General features: G+C 33.0%; 2 protein-coding genes and 1 non-coding gene across 3 annotated transcripts; 2 read left to right on the top strand and 1 right to left on the bottom strand.

Moving 5' to 3' along the window:
* Positions 1-4594: 4594 nt before the first annotated feature.
* Positions 4595-13782, top strand: LOC104217634 (protein PMR5-like). The gene is made up of 5 exons (XM_009767929.2): positions 4595-5005; positions 5791-5962; positions 7254-7432; positions 8139-8297; positions 13121-13782. The coding sequence occupies exons 1-5, from the start codon at positions 4689-4691 to the stop codon at positions 13452-13454; spliced, it is 1161 nt and encodes a 386-aa protein (XP_009766231.1). The 5' UTR covers positions 4595-4688; the 3' UTR covers positions 13455-13782.
* LOC138886678 (U6 spliceosomal RNA) lies at positions 13470-13572 on the top strand. Its single transcript, XR_011405723.1, has one exon. It is a non-coding gene; the product is annotated as a U6 spliceosomal RNA (small nuclear RNA).
* A 317-nt stretch (positions 13783-14099) lies between the features above and the next one.
* LOC104217633 (asparagine synthetase [glutamine-hydrolyzing]) lies at positions 14100-19968 on the bottom strand. The gene is made up of 13 exons (XM_009767928.2): positions 19606-19968; positions 17773-17911; positions 17556-17651; positions 17055-17196; positions 16749-16939; positions 16463-16624; positions 16141-16221; positions 15831-16052; positions 15574-15708; positions 15405-15485; positions 15233-15319; positions 15027-15134; positions 14100-14639 (listed from the first exon to the last, which is right to left on the bottom strand). The coding sequence occupies exons 1-13, from the start codon at positions 19683-19685 to the stop codon at positions 14391-14393; spliced, it is 1773 nt and encodes a 590-aa protein (XP_009766230.1). The 5' UTR covers positions 19686-19968; the 3' UTR covers positions 14100-14390.
* Positions 19969-20350: the final 382 nt, after the last annotated feature.

Genomic DNA, 20350 nt, shown 5'->3' on the forward strand with positions numbered 1-20350 from the left:
ACGAAGGATGATGCCATACACTTGTCTTTACTGTGTTTAATACTTTCATTGGTGCAAAGCATATTGTCTGTTGTGGTTTCTTCTCTATTACAATTTTCTTTATCTTGTACTCCCCTCAACATATTTCCCCTCCCGTTATTATTTTGTTCAGCTTCTGGTAGTTGTTATTGTGCTTGTATATTGTTTAACTACACAGGTTTATTAATGTGTTTTGTCTTAGCCTCGTCATTACTTCGCCGAGGTTAGACTCGACACTTACCAGTACATGGGGTTGGTTGTACTGATACTGTACTTTACACTTTTTGTGTAGATTTTGGTACCGGACCGAGTTGACCCTGAGTCTAGCTGCTAGCTTGATATGTTTGGAGACCTAAGGTAGTCTTGTTGGCATCCGCAGGCCCTGGCATTCCCTTCTATGTATTTCCTTTACTGTTTCATTTGTATCGAAAACAGTTGTATTTCCTTCAGACACCTTACTTGTAGCTAAATCTTAGTAGTTCGTGGATTGTAACACCAGATTCTGGGTAGCTGTATATAAGTATTAAAGTTGTTATCGATTTTCGCGCTTTTCTTTTTACCTTGTTATGACATATTGATGTTTATCACCGAAAAACATAAGAATTTGGCTTAATGATCTCTAACGTTGGCTCGCCTAGTAAGCAGTGGCGAAACCACATGTACCCAAGGGGTGTCGACACCCCTTGGTCGGAAAATTATACGGTTTAACTCGGTAATTTTTTTAAAAATATGTATATATACTATATAATGACACCCCTTGACTTCTTGATGAGTTTGTTTCTTTATATTTTGATTCCCCTTAATAAAAACTATGGCTCCGCCACTGCTAGTAAGTAAAATGTTAGGCGTCATCACGATCCCGACGATGAAAATTCCGGATCGTGACACACGCGCACGCGCATATATATATATATATATATATATATATAAAACTTGGCAATTAGTTGCCACCAAATAGCGTGGTGTGTCTATAGAAAACAGTTGGCAAGACAGCTAACTGAGAGCGTAAGTACATAATTTCTATATCAATAATAGAAGGAAAAAAATATATACTTAATTCAGTTTAGAAAGTAGTTCTATAAATTATGCACAAAATTGATACTCCAGACAAAACAGGAAAGTATTCACGAGTAAACATAAAAGTACTGTCCAATAATTTTTAGAGTTAGATTGTAATTTAATCCAAGTGGATACAATGATGACAAAAGTTTAGTCCAAAATTTCAACTGCTTTAATTAAGGGTTAATAATTGTGATGAAATCAAGGCAGTCACAAGTTCATCTCCAACAGCCACACCCACCGCTACTTCACCAACAGGCCTACATTGTAACTAACACACGTGAATCATAGGTGTACTATAGTATGAGAGTAGTAATTCCCGATGTTTTCGACTTCAATTATAAGTGGGCGTTTGGATATAAAAATTGTAAAATTTTTAAAAAAAAAGTGAAAAAAGATTTTAAGTGAAAGTGGTATTTGAAAATTAGAGTTGTTTTTGGACATGAATATAATTTTGGGTTGCTTTTTGAAATTTTGTAAGTGATTTGAGTGAATTTTGGAAAACAACCTTTTGGAGTTTTTTAAATTTTTGAAAAATTCTAAAATTCATCTTCAAGTGAAAATTGAAAATTTTATGGCCAAACACGAATTTCGAAAAAAAGTAAAAAGAATTCGAAAGAAGTGAATTTTTTTTTTTATGTCCAAACGGGCTCTAGGAGTATATATTTAAACTATTTTTAAGTGTATACCGAGTTTAACTTCTACAGGGTAGTATTAAAAGAATCTTTACAATATCAAATCCCGTAAAAGATAACTACAAGTAATCACCTTTTTTATTCGATGTCTGATATGCACTTTAGGGTCCATATTAATCTAGATTTGATCACGTAAGTCCCATTAAAAGGGCAGTCTATGCCACGAGTTTGTATATTCCCAGGGTTCGAATAAAAAATCTCTGATTAAGGATAAATGAATCTTATATCCATTTCAGCACAATCCTGGGTAGTACAAATAACTATCTGTAAAAAGTAAAATTATTTATATGTAATATAAAGCAGACAATATATTATAATAAGTTAAAACACTCATAGTTTAAACCGTTTTATACTATACGTATATATAAGTCTATCCATATATATTAATATTTCGTACAAGGATTTAAGTCATATATATTGTACACTGTTCTTGCAATTTAATTAGCTGCAGCAAATTATTACTCCCTCTACCCCATTTATGCAGAACTTTTCGCTTATTGAGAGTTAATTGATTAATTTTTTAAGTTAAAATAGATTACATTAATTTAATATTTTAAAATTAAAATTTAGATATTCGAAAACCGTAAAAATACTATAAGTTAAATATAATTCTTCTCATATTAGTATGATGAAAAAAATACATTTTAAAATAGCGGTCAAAGTTCACATAAACAAAAAGTACCATACAAATTGGGACAAACGAAGTGTTTTATTTCCAGGTTATCATGGCAGGCTTACAATAACTTACCTATTGTTACATATCTATTTAACGCAATTTTTTAAAAAATTCACACTGTCACTGTAAAGAACATAAAACCAGAGACGGGGAAAAGTGCACAGTTAGCCAGTAATAAGATATTTATTTACTTTTAAGCTGCTGTTTAAAATGTCTTTAGTCTTTAGCCACTGCTTTAATAAACTTTTACCCGCCTGGACGAAAATACCTTTCTGCTCATAAAGTTCACGATCAAGTGTCTTTAACTTTTGAACTTGCAACTCTAAGTTCAAGACTACGTGTCCTTAACTTTTGAACTTGGAACTCGAAGTTCAAGACTACATGTCCTTAATTTCTATGCTTGTAACTCTAAGTTAAGGACTAAGTTTCCTTAATTTTTGAACTTCCAACTCTAAAGTTTAGGACCAAGTGCTCTTAACTTTTGAGCTTGTTACTTTAAGTTCAGGACTAGCTGTCCTTAATTTATGAGCTTGTAAGTCTAAGTTAAGGACTACCTATCCATAGATTTTGAGTTTGTAACTCTAAGTTTAGGACTACCTGTACTTAACTTTTGAACTTGTAACTTTAAGTTCAGGACTACATGTCCTTATTTTTTGAACATGGAACTCTAAGTTCAGGAACTCTACACATTCAAACAAAGAGAAAATGAAAAAGTATAGCAACACAATTAAAATATGAACTTTTACCCAAAATCACAATAAGGGAACAAAACAAAAATTAGGGCTTTTAGCATAGAGCAGAAAGATTTCGCCAGAGAAAAAGGAGACGGAGAGACCGGCAAGGAAGAGAACATGGACAGAAAAGAGATAGAAGAAAGGACAATACTGTCTTTTCATATTAATTTTAATAGACCAGTGGCTACTTTTGCTCAGTATTAAAAATGCTGGATAAAAAGTAAATACCACTTTAAAAAGTGGCTAACCCACATATGTTATAAAGATAGAGGTCATCGGCCCTCAAAAAGTTTGGTAAAAATTTCATATATACATGTATATGTCTTTTAAAATAGCAATATATTTGTAAAGTGTATCCGTAACCTTTAAATTTTGGGTCTGTCTATGCTTAAAATAGGGCATTTGCATCTATGCCCACTTTTGGGGTCATGTTTTAGCCTATACCCGCTTTACAAAAAAAATTACAAGTATACCCACTTTTCGCGTAACTTCAGGCATACGGGTCTGAAGTAGCAAATGCAATCACACAAACTTCAGCATTCTAGTAGACGAGCCTGAAGTAGCAAAAATTGTTGAACCAAGTGTTGGCTAAAGTTTTTGTTTGTAATTGTTGTACTTAAGCATTCTAGTAGCTGAAGTTTTGTTCTCTATTTGCTGAACTTCAGCATGTTTTAGCTGAAGTTTTGTTCTATATTTGCTGAACTTCAGCATGTTTTAGCTGAAGCTTTGTTATGGTTGTGATGAACTTCAGGGCTGAAGTTTGTTTTGTATTTGCTGAACTTCAGCATTCTAGGAGCTGAAGTTTTTGTTTATATTTGCATTCTTAGAGCTGAAATTCTAAAACAACAATGACAAGTTGTCATTAAAATCCAGTTGCTATAATGAAATTATCAGAAAATTTGAAAAGCAATACTCCTATAAAACAATACCATTAGTAAAAGTAACATTTCACCTAATGCACAGGGAATCAAGTCGTGCTTTCATGTTTCAATAGCAATTAAAATTAGAATTTTCGAACTGGACGGTCCAGAAGCTAATTCCTAGCTGTAAAGAGCTAAAATAGCAAATATAAGTTAGGCTAGAACACATAACAATATCTTAATCTTCAGCATTCAAAAAAAGAAGGAGAAGGAGAAAAAGGTATGAAGTTGTTTAAACAGTGTGTATAAATTAAAACTTTAAAAAAAAATAGGTATAGATTAAATATGAGCGACGAAATAGGGTGCCCGCCCAATTTTATTTTAGGCTTAACACTCGTGATACTTTAGACAGAAAATGTTAAATCCGTCCCTGATTCTTGAATCTAAGTTATCTTCACATGCACACTAAGCAACAAAAATTCCCATTCCCTCTGTTGCCCATTTCTCTTCCCTTTATAATCATATATATATATATATATATATATATATATACTACTAAAACACATACATTAATAACATATTCTTCTTCCTTTCCTCTTTCTTTTCTTCTCTCTGTTGTTATTCTCTGTTCCCTTAATTTTCTCCAATGAATCTTCTTTCTTCTACGCATTCTTCTTCTTCTTCTTCTTCTTCTTTAATATGTCTTCTTTTACTATATTTTTCTGTAGTTTCATTTGCAGCTTTAAAAAACCATCCAAATCAACATAAAAGGCCAAATCTTTTGGCTAATATTACTTCATGTTCTCTATTTATGGGTTCATGGGTTTATGATGAAACTTATCCATTATACCAATCTTCTTCTTGTCCCATTATTGATCCACAATTTAATTGCCAAAATTTTGGTCGACCTGATACAGATTATCTTAAATATAGATGGAAACCTGCTAATTGTGATATTCCCAGGTACCTGCAATTCTGTTTTCTCGAATAAACTTTCATTCTTTGCTTGTTTTGTATGTTGGATTTTAGTTATACGGCGAAGTCAGTAATTTCTTCAAAGTGTTCAAATTTGAAAGTGGAAAAAATTCTCCGATAAAGAGTATTTAGTATATGTTATACCTCTAAAATTTACTAATATTTAACCTATATATATGCCATAATTTTTCGAAGAAAAATGATCAAAGTGATTACCGTTAGCACCACATAGCTTTGCCCCTATTATATACATTGTATAATCATTATTTATACTGTCGGCACAATTTGACACGTTTTATCTGTTCACTTGTCTTTTTCTTTTCATGTTACTAACTAAAAGCAAATTTCAGAATTTGAGTTTGAAGGGTTCGACCTTTAGCTTTTAAAAAAAAAAGTTTCCATATTTGAATGCTTTAAGCTATATACAGTAACAGTATAACTATATACTATGTTTTATATGGTTAGTGCTAGTTGACATGTTTTAGCTGTTTACTTACTTTTTCTTTCATATACCTGGACGTCGCATTCAGGATTCAGAATTTAAACGTGATAAATTCAACTTTTAGGTTCTGCATGTTATACTTTTGAAGCTATAAGTTTAAAATTTAATATTTATTCAAATTTTAGCGATTTACATATGTATTTATTTTCTATATCGAAATATGCTTCATTTGCCTCTGTTAACTTGACTTTTTAAATTTATTTAATAGAGTGAATAACTTCTTTATTTTTAGTTGTTGAATTGTTGGGTTAATTTTTGCATTTTTTGGTAGGTTTAATGGGCTGGACTTTGTGAGGAAAATGAGAGGAAAGACAGTGATGTATGTTGGTGATTCTTTAGGAAGGAACCAATGGCAGTCGTTGATTTGTATGATTTCAGCTGCGGTCCCACGAGCTCGAACACAGATGATCACGGGTGATCCTATCTCTACTTTCAAATTTCTGGTTAGTATTTTTTTTTTTTTATAATCTTTTTATAATTAATAATTTAGAGGTGGCAAATGAACGAAATTGAATCAAACAAGTCAAGCCAATAAAAGGGTCCTGTCAAATATTTGCTAAGGTAAAATGTTAAAATAGCACGGGCTAGTCAGTTTTCAGACTGTTAATTGAAAAATAGTTAGCGTTTGCAAAGTCACTGAGGAATAACCACTATTTTTTGCAGTACGGAAAGTTCCAGCATAAGAACTGGAGATTGGTGCACCTATGTATAAACTTCCAGCATATTATGCTGGACTAGTATATTATACTGGAACTCCAATATATTATGCTGGAAGTCCAGTATATTATACTGGAACTCCATTATATTATGCTGGAATATTTTTCGGATTTTCAACAGTGTTTTCGTTCAGGTTTATCTTTACATGAAAAGTGGCTAAATTTCGATTACTTTTGAAACTGTGACTATTTTTTAATTACCACTTGTAAATCTGGCTATTTTTGAATTTCACCCTGTAAAAATGGTCGGATCAAATAATGGATAATAACTCTGGGCAAAGATCACTTTTAGTCAGCCACCAAAACTATTTATATTTGGTAGCCGCAAAAGTGTATAAAATTTGTATATTTTTTTCTATATACCATACATACATATATATATATATATATATATATATATATATATATATATATATATATATATATTGTTATTATTTTGAGAGAGACTATACAATGTCATTTTTCCTAATAACTCAACTCGGTTAATATGATTGACCTCACTTCATTTCTCATTTTTTTTTTAAACACGTGAACACTGATGTATTTTTCTTAAATTGTTAGCTTAAGTTCTTTTGAGTTTATATATTTTTCAATCTCCAAATTTTATTTTATATTTTTGGGTTTGAGTTGTATTTTGACCTATCTGTTTATAATATTTTGAACCGTCGAATCAATAACTTGATAATAAGTCATTTCGGATTTAGCTCGTTGGATCAAGTCAACAAACGCACCCGTTCGAACGTGGGAAAATTTGACGAATTGCTAAAACATAGAGTAAGAAGCCGAAGATCTATTAGAAACGGTATCTCTATCTCCCCAAGTAGGGGTCTGTGTACGCACTGCCCTCCCCAAACCCCACCTATGAAATTTTACTGGGTTTGTTATTGTTGTTGTTGTTGCTAAAACATAGAGTTAATTTTGCCATCTCTGATTAGTAGTGTTGTTAAAAAATAAATTGTGTGTTTTACTTTTGTACACTAATTTGGAGTTACAATTTGTGGATTTGGGTAAATGACAGGATTATGGAGTGAGTGTATCATTTTACAGAACACCATATTTGGTAGATATAGACTCAGTACAAGGGAAGAATGTGCTGAGATTGGATGATATAAGTAAGAATTCCAATGCTTGGAAAGGTGTAGATGTTCTCTCTTTCAACACTGGCCATTGGTGGACACACAAAGGCTCTCTCCAAGGGTAAACATACTGCCCCACATTCACTTTTGGCATTCGTTTTTAGCCTTTTTTCTTTTTCTTTAGAATCTTAATTGGGGTATAACCTTGTCCAAATGTAAAAAAAAAAAGAAAAAGAAAAAAAAAAGACTAGTTTTGAATCATATGTAGGATAATAAAGTTTGATGATTGACATGAAATTAAGGGGAAATGATTGCAGACAGGGCGGATCTAGTCCAATGGTTACGGGTTCAGTGAACTCTAATTTTTGGCCTAGAATCTATATTTGTATTAAAGTTTTCATTTAGTGTATAAGAATATTTAGCTCGATACCGTATATGTTGATCCAATTATTTTCGTATATTTGGGATTGGTATAAAAACTCATAAACTTAAAGCCAGTTTGGCCATAATTTTTTTTCACTCTTTTGAGAAACTTTTCACTTAATTCGGAATCAGTGTTTGGCTATGAAAATTTCAAATTTCATTTGAAGTTAAGTTTTGGAATATTTCAGAGATTTAAATAACTCCAAAAAGCTATTTTTTAAAATTTTCAGTTCAAATCACTGGATAAAAATAAAAAACAGCTCCAAATTGTATTTATGTCTAAACACAACTTTAATTTTTAAAAATCATTTTCACTTGAATTGTTTTCTTCATATTTTTTCGAAATTTCATAATTCTTATGTCCAAACGCCCATTTAAAATCTTGAATTCGCCTCTATGTACAGGTGGGATTATATGGATGCAGGAGGGACATTGTATGAGGATATGAACAGGCTAGTGGCATTAGAGAGAGGCCTAAGGACATGGGCAAGATGGATTGATGCCAATATTGACAAAAGTAGAACCAGAATCTTCTTTCAGGGCATTTCACCTACACATTACAAGTATGTCAACTCTCTCTCTACTTGTGGTGCAAAATTGTTATATGGATATTCAATTTCAATCAAATTGGAATCGACTATATAAATTCTCACTAGTCATGTTATTCTCCTTAAGCCCTTCTCGATCTAATATTAAATAATGTTGGGCTCACACAAGCTTAAATAATGGAGCAATACGAGTAATAAGAATTTATATAACTGATCTTAACTTTCCCAGGATTGGAGTATAACATTTGTTGTTCTTGTTTTTTTGCAAATTTTGTTGGACCGGCCCCTTTAGTGCATGTCTAGGGTAAAAAGAATTTTTTTTAGAAACTGTCAATTTTAAGCCGCTTTCAAAAATAATAACTAATAAAATGTATATTTTGTGTGTATATATATATACATACATACACACACACACTTTTTGGAAGCCAGTTTTGTATTTTGCCCAAACTTTTAGTTAGGGGTGTACAAAGGAAACCGACAAATCGCATCAACCCGATAATCCGAGTGAAACTGAGAAAAAAAAATTCGACTATGGTTTGGTTTGATTTAGTTTGGTGTTGGAAAAAAAACCCGACCATAATTGGTTTGGTTTGGTTTTAACTAAAGAAAGTCAAACCGAAACCAAACCAACCCGACATTACATATATAGAAATTTTAGATATATTTAATATATAAATATAATTATTGTGATGTAATTTATAAATATTTCTTAAAAGATTTCATAATTTTATCTTTTGAGGTATTATTTCAAGTTTGGGCTTAGAACTTTTGAATATTCCAATAGGTTTTATAGCTATTAACATTAGTAAATTAAGTTGTGCTAAGCAAAAGCCCAAACCAAAATCAAATCAATACTAATGCTAACAAAAGATATTCAATTCAATACTACGAACGAGAATGTATTGAATATCTATTTTTTGTTTTGCAAAAATGTAGATAAAAATGCATAACCTATTTTTATTTTTCCTTTAGCGTTTAGTCATGTAATTAATACTCTCTTATTAGTCTACTTATTTTAGCATGACTTAGTACTTTTAGATTATGTTTATTTTTATTATGACTTTTTAATTAGTAATATTTATATTATATAATTTTATTGTCCTTATTGTTAAATATTTTAGGATAATGCCATGACATATCACATATTTTGTATTATTTTCTTGGAAAATACTTTATATAGTTGTATCTTACTAGGACTAAAGAAATATTTTGAGCACAATTTATTTGTTTTGTTCCACGAAGATTTTACCGGAAAAAAATCCGAAAAAATCCGAAAACCCAAGAAAACCCGAGAGTGAAAAACCCGAATTTTATTGGTTTGGTTTGTTTTTTAGATTTAATAACCCGACATAATTGGTTTGGTTTGATAATTGTAAAATCTGAACCAACCCGACCTATGTACACCCCTACTTTTAGTGGTTTAGTCGTGTGGGGACCTTTCCCCAGCCTAGCTGTAATTGACCATCATAGCTTCTTAGGTTGCACTCCAAGTTGGACAAACCCTACATGATTTGAAAGGTATGTTTAAATTAGTAATTTGGATAAGATTTTGAAGTAGGAAATATAATAAATTGTTTGAATTGGAACAAAATATTGTGAAAATTAGCATTTGCTTCAAAATACTGAATACTTGATTGGAAAACAAAATTTTGTTCAATTTTGGAAAAAATTAGTTTTTCAACAAAAGACCAAGAAAACAAATTTATCACCAAACAAACTGAAGGTGTTAATTTGACTATCATAATAGTTGATTAGTTCAATCACGATGCATGTCTTTCATTAATAATTGTAATTTTCACATGATAATGTCTCCCGATGATTGATAGTTTAATAAATTTGTGTATTACATCGTTGATCTTTGTTTGCGAAAAGCACTTAATGCAATACATTGCAAAAACAACTTTCCAAAAACTATTTCCAGACGAAAAATGTTTTTCCAATTAAAAACTAACTAAAATTAATCCAAACACTGTTTTCTTAGCTTGAATTCTTATTTTACCTTCATGATTTGCATAAATATAAAGAAAAAAACCCTATTATAATTTTAGTATTTATTCCACACCTAATATGTATAACTATATATAGTAATTGTACAGTAGAGAACATGATGAATAGATGTTGAGGTGAAGTCAGTTGTCGACACCGTTTTGCTTGTTGGACTGTAATAATACTACAAGTCTACAACGTAAAAATAGCACGAGCTAACTAGTTTTCCGACTGGTCATTCAAAAATAGTCATCGTTAGTAAAGTCATTAAAAATAGCCATTATTTTGCTGCAACAAAGACCGGTCCAACAAAATATACTGGAGATAGGTGTACCTGTGTATGAACTTCCAGCATATTATGAACACGCAGAAAGTTGCAGCATAATATACTGGAGATTGGAGCACCTGTGTATGAACTTCCAGCATATTATGCTGGACCGGTATATTATACTGGAACTCCAGTATATTATGCTGGAGTTCCAATATACTTATGTTGGAACTCCATTATACTATGCTGGAGTTCCATTATATTTATGCTGAAACTCCAGTATATTTTGCTAAAGTAATTTCCTGATTTTGAACAGTGTTTTCGTTCAAATTTATCTTTACATGAAAACTGGCTAAATTTCGATTACTTTTAAAACTATGACATATTTTTGAATGACTACTTGTAAATCTTGCTATTTTTAAATTTCTCCCTACTACAATAGAGTCTTAAAGTAGCGATATTTACATAAATAGCCAATTGAATTTACTATTTACTTTTCCTAAAAGGGATATTTATATAAATAGTCAGTCAAATTTATTATGACTAGTTTCTATATACGTGCGTTGCACGAGTATGTCACCTCAATCACAAAAATTATTGTCAAAAAAATTATGAAGCAATTGACATTAACACTATTTAAGATGTTGAAAATTAGTGCTAATACATTATTCATAAAATGATTGCATGTCGCTTGAACCGACACAATTGATCAATCTAATTCAGTTAGTTAGATTTTATTTTGGGTAATTCTGGCTTTAGTTTAAACACGTATTAGAAAACTATTACAGTTTTATCCAATGGAATATATTAGAAAAATAACCAGGAATTGATATAGCTCTCGATCTTCAAGCTTTCAATTTGCAATTTGCTTCATATTAAACAAACTCATCTCAATTATCAAAATCAATGTTCACGTAGCATAGTCCTTACAAAAGGAGGCTATATATCTAGCATTGTCAAATAATGTTTGTGGCGGCGACGATTTACTAAAATCAAATAGAAAAAAATCTTACTTGATATAAAGTCTCAATTATTAGGTTAAGCCCTAATATGCACCATGATATAGGAAACTATATTAATCATAATTGATGAAAGATATAAAAATCATCTTTTATGTATGTAAGATATAAAGTGACATAATAAATTTTCACGAACCACTTTTTCTATCTCTACCGTGCAACCATGTAGCTAATTACAAGAAATATGTATACTGAGTTATTTTATTTACCATAATAATTACTAATCAAGTATATCATTAAAAAAGTAAATTCACTAAAAAGTAAAGCCAAAACAAACATAACTGAAATTTTTTAGCATTAAGAAATACAATATCAAACCATGTTAGGAAAATTATCATTAGTTGGCAAATAAAAATACGTTATTGGGATGTACCTTAAAGAGAAGAAGCTTTGGACATGCTTATAGCATAGTAGGTGTGCAATAAAATATGAAGTTTACTATGTAACTATCGGCTTTACGTGATCCGAAAAGATATGCGGCAAATAGGCATGCTATAGCCCTTTTTATATTGGTAAAAAGGTATTCTTATATATATATATATATATATATATATATATATATATATATATATATATATATATATATATATATATGTGTGTGTGTGTGTGTGTGTGTGTGTGTGTGTGTGTGTGTATAATGAGTAGGACGCTTAATTCGTATAAGAATTCCACGTGAACTCGTATTAGGATAAGTATTTTGGTGTGACAGTTTTATCCAAAAGCTAATTATTTTTTCCAAAATATATTTTAATTTTTAGAGGGTATAAAAGTTGATCAATATTTCAGGGATATTTTTATCGTTCAAAATTTAGCGTAAAACATTCGTTCTTTTATAATAATAATAATAATATATATATTTAGTTTAATCGGTTGGACAAAGGATTATTTAGTTTAATTCTTATGCAAACAGGCGAATATTGGCCCATTGTAGGAACAGTTGATGGACTTGTTTTATTTCGTGTCTAGTTGGTGGAATATTTGCATATGATTAAGTAGCTTTCCCCACATGTGGGATCTCCAAAACTCAATGGCCTGATAGACAATTATGCACTATTAAAATAATACTCCTACTATTTACTTGTGAAGTTGCAGTTTTAGAACAAATAAATAAATAAATAAATAAATATATATCACTCTTTAATAATTTAAACTTTTACTTAAACTCTTGTCATCACAATCTTATATGGTATCAGAATTGGCAAAAATGCTTGTAATTTGAATGATAATTCCGTGTCTTAACTAATTTTTTCCTATATTAAATGTGTCTTTGATTTCTGAAAAAGAACCAAACCCGCATGTGGTGCAAATAAATAAACAATATAGTAAACGCATGCTGAGCTGGGGTTTGAGGAAAAACCAAACCAAATAGGATTTATTATACGTAGCATCATCTTATATTTTAACAAGAGGATGTTTCCTGGATGATAACTCTGGACATTGCGCCAAGGCTTCCCTTTGGTTAACACAATAGTATATGACATAATAATTTGTTCATTGAGACGGTTTACGCAATACAATGAATGATATGATATGATGATATACTAACACTTCGTCAATTATGGCAGCCCAAGCGAATGGAACACCGGCACATCAATGGCGACGTCGAGAAGTTGTTACGGCGAGACAGTGCCGATGACCGGCACGGCATATCCGGGCACGTACCCCGATCAAATGAAGGTGTTGCAGGCAGTAATAAGGGACATGAACAACCCTCCTTTTCTTTTGGACATAACTTTTCTATCAGCAATGAGAAAAGATGCACACCCTTCTATCTATAGTGGTGCTCTCACCTCTGAACAAAGAGCAAATCCTGATCATTCTGCTGATTGTAGTCATTGGTGTCTTGCTGGTTTGCCTGATACTTGGAACCAACTTTTTTACACTGCCCTTTTCTTTTAGCATTTGGTATATTTGGTTCCTTTCGGGACGTCTGATAAAATTGAAACGATACAGAAAAGATTAGTATGGCTCTTGCACAAGAATGACACGCACAAATCAAGACCGGTGGTATATTTCCTCTTTTTTCTTTTTTCTTGTTGCTTGATATGTTTTGCTCACAATTGATGCAATTCATTTTAGGACATCTTTACAAAGATCAAACATGTACTTGAGTAAAGTTTCATTTCCTGTTGGTGTAAATGCTTAACAAATACATCTTGTTCATTTTGTAATTATTGATCACTTCTTGTGATTCAATTTTATTGAACTTGGGTCATCTGTGTCAAAATAACAGATTTCATGTGATCTATTTCAAAGTCTAATTTGATTTATATCCATTCAATTGGCAAGCCAATCTATCCATTGTGATTTTGACCATTGCTTCCATCTTGCTCAGCTCACATCATTTTAGAGTGTCTCAGAAGTTGGGGTGCCGGGGCGGGCGAGTGGGGGCAGTGGTGGATGCACATGATGGCTTCGTTAATGTACTTCTAAGATTGAACCCGCTTACACAAAATCCTGGGTCCGTCGCTGGGTGAGGGTGTGGGGTGGGGAAGAGCACAAAGCTCACATATATACATTCTGATCTATAAACATGTCATGATCTAGAAAAAAGGGAAAAGATTAAATTACACATAAGATTAAAGTGACACATAGGCAGCAACAAGAAAGCGCTTAAAGCCCATAGGTTGCACATTAGGAGTGCTCAAGATCTTTAAAACCTCCATATATGATCTTGATTTTTATTCTAGTCTTACATTTACCCAATTCTCTTTTATGCAGCAGGATATCTAAAAGACATGCTGCTCTTTTCCTATAATAATGATAATAACAATAAAAATAATAATAATAATATTTCAAACATGTAGTAGTTATGAAGACAGTAGTAGACTAATGCTAGCTCCTTATTGTGAGCTCTGCAGCAGCACCCACTCCTACCATCCTCGGCACATTATCGATGATCGTTGTGTCCAAATTCCCATTACCAACATCGGGGAGATGATCGTCATAAGCCGAGTTATGTACACCGATTGCAGCCCTACCGGAAGGATCAAGGTTGTTCGACCACGAAGCATCCCACTCAATAGCTTTAGCTGTGCTGCAAGCTATACTCGGTCCTCCAGGAACAGTTAGCCTTGCTGAATTCTGCAAATCCAACAATAGTAACAACATGGTTTAAAAATTGACTTATTGTACTGTTTGGCTAAAACGAAGCAAAGATACTCTTAACATGGTGTGATATTGTCGGCTTTGGGCCAAGCCCGCATGGTTTTTCCCAAAAGGTCTCACACCATTAAAAGTATCCAACTTCTTATAAGTAGAATCTTTTTGTGGCTTCCTCGTGATGGAATATACCAAGCTAAATCTTCTTTTTTAGAACCACAACTTAGTAAAGTACGCGAAGTAGCAAGATGGGTGAATGAAGGTGCTTTAATCAGTAGTAAATACTTTTTCCAAGGAGAAAAAACACCTCCTTTATTTTTCATGTTTCCATTTAAGAGATATATGATTCTAGTCTCGCGCTATAAGTACCTGTGGGAAGAACCTCTCGAAAATCATCCTGTAATAGTATGCTTCCTTTGTAGTTGGAGTGTTGTGAGGGAAGATATGTGCAGCATTAAGCATCATCCTATCAGTCACCTGAGAGAAAAGAATTGTTTCCAAGATCAGCTGACAGCAAAACAAACGAAAATTGGACGATAACGATGTAATAGTTCTGGATTTATTTAGAAGCTCACATGTTGTTCAGCATGTGCTTTGAGTCCATCGATCCAACTATAGCCTACGCCATCACTGAATTGTTCTTTCTGCCGGTACAGAATATGCTGCAGAGTACATAAAAGAACAAAACATGTTAGTTTTGATCCATACTAATCGGCAAATCAGTAGGAAAAACATGACTTTGTGGACCTTTGGGAGATAGGGTTGCTCCTCATCATCAAAAGCCTTCCTAAGAACCCACTTCTCGATCCTACCATGATCGTGTTTAATCTGAAACGGATGAAAAACAAGTTTTAGAGAACGTGCATATTCAGTTATGCTTCTCATCTCATTGACAATTGGAGCTCAGTTTTGTTACCATCTTCCATTCAGGATCGATACTCATAGCAACGTTGATGAACTCTTTATCCAGAAATGGTACTCTAGCTTCTAAGCCCCATGCTGATGTTGCCTTATTTGCTCTCAAACAGTCGTATTGGTGAAGCGCTTTTATCTGCATGCGAGTGAAAGAGCAGGATTAACATTTCTTCTCGAATTATAGCAATTTATTCCAACCCGAGACAAACAATGACAAGGAGAATCAGACTTGCCAAGGGAGCCGACGTGTTTTATTACCTTGTGACATGTCTCCACATGGAATTCTTCCTTGTTCGGAGCCTTGTGGAAGTACAAATAGCCGCCAAACAGTTCATCTGAGCCTTCCCCTGATATGACCATCTTAACTCCCAGTGATTTAATCTTACGCGACATAAGGAACATAGGAGTGCTTGCTCTGATCGTTGTTACATCGTATGTCTCGATATGGTAAATAACATCTTCAATAGCATCAATTCCATCCTGCAAAACATGAACACTTGTTGCTTTCTAGGAGGAAAACAGAAGAGACTCACATGAATAAATCGGAGTAGCAACACGATTTACAAACCTGAACTGTGAAGGTGAACTCGTGGTGAACGGTTCCCAAATAGTCAGCAACTTCTCTTGCAGCCTTGAGATCTGGTGAGCCCTGTCAGTCAGAAAAGAAAAACAGAAATTGGTATTGAATATCTATTTTCTATTATAAAGTCTCAAGACCAAAGGCGAGTCCAGTATCTAGCGTCAGTAGGCTCAGAATGAGTGTCATATTATATGTACACATCTTATATTTTCTTGGATTTGTATATATGGTTCGAACCAAAAGCAATGGGTTCAGTTGAACCCACAGAACCCGCCCCAAATATGTCTCCGCTCAGGATTGATAGTCTGACCTCGAGACCAACACAGAAGGAATGAAGCTGTGCTCCCCATTGCTTAGCAGCTTTTGTTCCAGCCAAGTAGCGAGCAGTGACAGAAGCAACCAAAGACGAATCAAGTCCCCCGGAGAGCAGAACACCAAAGGGGACATCGGTCATCAATCGTTTGATAACAGCCTGCAAAATTAACCACCACTCCTTATAGCCAAGATCGTTTGTACAGACAACTTTTTGAGTGCTAAAACCAAAGTCGAGAGAAAAACATCCAAGATTGTACACTAGATTCATTAACAAGCCTCACATTTTCGAAGGCACGTCTCAAAACTAAGGGGTCGTAAGGATTTGATGGAATAGCCTCAGAGAACCATTGAGGATTGTACCATCTCCTAAACCCGCCATTCTTGCTCGAGTACAAGTGACCGGGAGGGAAAACTTCAAAATGTTCACAGTCACCATTTAATCCTTTTAGCTCAGATGAAATCCACACAGAGCCTGAGACATAACAACACGACGAAATACCAAATAACATGTATCAAGATTCTTCAATAGTAAATAGGAATAGCTTCAGTTTTAATTTCTAACTGGAAAATTGTATAGAAAATCTTACCATCAAGTCCCCAACCAATATATAGGGGAGTAATTCCAATTGCATCACGAGCAGCAAGAAAGCTGTTATCGCGCGTATCCAACAATACAAAAGAGAACACCCCATCCAACATGTCCACAAAATTTTCTCCATATTCTTCATACTGATCAATACATACCGATAGTGAGACATCGTATAAATTTTTCTAATTTACTATAACATATTTTCCAGAGGTTATCACTATGAGCATGTTCGTTTAACTGATTAAAAGTAGTTGATTGCTATGTTGCTCGGACTCTCCGAAATGCTATCGGGCTGACATTTTCGAAGAGTCCCAACAACATAGGTTGATGAGCATCAAGTGCTAAAATGACTTTATGAATGAACAGTTACGTGTATGGATAAAAATGTTAAAATTGATAATAAGTGCTTATAAGCTAATTTGACCATATCCAAACACCCGAAATTCCTAATATAATTCACTGGCCTAAGTTGGTCAATGAGAAAAGTAAACTAACTCACAAGATGTGCAATAACATCACAATCACTTCCAGTTCTGAACTTGTGATTAGGCATAAGATTACGAAGTTTCTCATGATTGTAAATCTCTCCATTGACCTGCAAAATTTAGCACACAATCAATAATCAAATATACAAATTTTCATCCATAAATAATCTAAACAACGCGATCGTAAAAAAAAAAAAGAAAAAAAAAAAGAGGTAAATTAGAGGCACTCACTGTAACAACAATCGTCTTATCTTGATTAAACAGAGGCTGATCACCAGAAGCAGGATCGATAATTGCTAAACGTTGATGTGCTAAGTAAAAATCACCATGTTGATATATCCCACTCCAATCTGGTCCACGATGCTTCAACCTATGTGATCAAATAGTTACCAAAATTCAAATATTTGTTTCAATTACAAAAGGCTATTGTACTGTCACATGCAAAAGGTGGATCCAGGATTTAATCTTGATAGGTTTGACATATAAAGATTTTAAAACTGAACTCATTGTAGTTTTAAAATTAAGGTTTTAAATCTACTAATTATTGAAATTTTAGGGATTTTTCACAAATATATTTATACTAGGTTCAGATGACCCTGGTACGTAAGGGTTGCATCTGCCACCGGTCACATGTTGCAGTACTCGGAGGTGGATGGAGCACCCAGTTCAATGAGTTCAACTGAACCAGCATTTTTGATACAAAATACTGATATATATGTGAAAAATCACTAAAATATACTTCTTTGTTCCATTTTATGTGTTATTTCCTTTTTAGTATGTCCCAAAAACACTATCATACTTTTTTATTTCGAAATAGTTTAACTTTAAAATTTCTACTTTATCCTAACGAGGCGATTCACAACCACACATATATCGATGACTTGTTTAAGACCACAAGTTTAAAAAATCTTTTTTTTTTTTTCATGAACTCCAAGTTGAGTCAAACATACGGAAGGAATAACAAATATTAAAATTTTGACCCATAATTTTCAAAGTATATAATAAGTATAATAATAAGAACCTTAAAAATTGAAAACAGAAATCAAGTGTATTATGGCTTTTGCCATCACCATCATGAACAGGTCACGGTGACGGTTGGTCCAAGAAAAATTTAATAATCAATCTATAGAATTAGGGTCCGGGTTAGGAATAATGTATCCTTAATTAATCTTGTTTTATTCTTGTTCTAAATTCAAGTATCCAAACAATTACTGCCAACTCACAAGTCTTAATCTTGTTTTAAATTCAAGTAGCCAAACATCACTGCCAACTCAGGTCAGTTACATCAACATAAACTCAATTAGTTTAGCTTATTATTCATAAATAAATTAGAGTAATGCAAGAACATTAAAACAAATGGTGCAAATCAGACAAATATGCAACATAAACTCTACTAGAATGAACTCTGGTTGAAATGAATCAAATGATAAATTTTAAATAATTAAGCTATAAATTCTGAATTTATCTCTCGTGCCAGTTCCGTATTTTAGGTATATCAACATAAGACAGTACTCTATTACTCAGCCTAAAGGGCATCCCGGCACACTAGGCGTTCCATATTCACGTAGGGTCTGAGGGAAGGCCGCACTTCAAGAGTGTGTCGTAGACAGCAACGACGAAACCAGAAAATTCAATAAAGGTGTTCAAAAATTTTGAACACCCTTTGCCACTAGGCTATACAAGGATGTTCAAAGTCATATTTTTTGAATCAATAACAAGTAGTAATATTTTACGCATAATTTTTTGCCGAAGGGTGTTCAATTGACCACCCTTGGCTACAAATATCTTTCCTGATAGACAACTTACCCTAATGCAAGCACTAGTGACTGTTTTTACGACTCCAACCTGTGAACTATACAAAAATAACTTTACCGTTGCTCCAAAATGATCCTTCACTCTATTACTTTAGCTCCTATTATTCGTATAGGAGCTAGAGCAATGCAAGAACATTAAATGAAGAAAGCAAAAAAGCAAACAAATCGAAATTAAAAAACAAAAAAGGTGAAAGTAGAATAATTATATGATGGAGTAATAAAATAAAAGAGAAAAGAAAGGGGAAATTGCCTGCGAGAGAGCTCAAGAACTCGAACCCTTTTGGCCTGAGAATCATCTGAACAACCCAACAAAGCCAAGATTCCACACATAATTGATCACTATTTTTCTTTGATTTTTTTAGACTTAATATAGACACCCTATTTTTTACTCTTTTTGTTCCAAACAAGATAAAGTAGTAGTAAAAACTAAATCCAATATAAGATAACTTTAAATGGATAAAGCTCTACTAATAGAAGTAGTAAAATAGATAACAAAAAGAAAGAGAAAAAGGGAGAGAAATATGGGAAGATAGTTAAAAATTTACAGGATTTTGGGATAGAAGAACACGTAATTAAAGAAGAAGGCAAAAATGATAAATACACAAAAGATGAACGTGGAATTCTGTAAATGAACCAAAATGACCACCGAATTTATAGGCGTTTTCATGCGTGGACAAACAAGTTAACTACGTCATTTCTCACGGCGACGTTTTCTCTGCTTATTTTCTTTTGCTTTCATCATGTTTTGGATTTATCTAAGAGACTGATTAAGTCATATATACGTATATTTAAAGGTTTATTATTATACTATCGATGAATTTTAACCAGTGATAGCGTTAGCTAATTTTAATATTTTGCCTTAGCAAGGCCTAGGTGTTTGTACGGGCGTAAGCAAAAATTTTTGTAAGCGGTATCGAAATTTATAAAAGAACAGGAATAATAACTTATCTTATCATACTTTTGGACAAGAAATAACCTTAGTCTATTAATTTTGT

This window comes from Nicotiana sylvestris, chromosome 2, assembly GCF_000393655.2.
Source record: "Nicotiana sylvestris chromosome 2, ASM39365v2, whole genome shotgun sequence".
NCBI classification, from domain to species: Eukaryota; Viridiplantae; Streptophyta; class Magnoliopsida; order Solanales; family Solanaceae; genus Nicotiana; species Nicotiana sylvestris.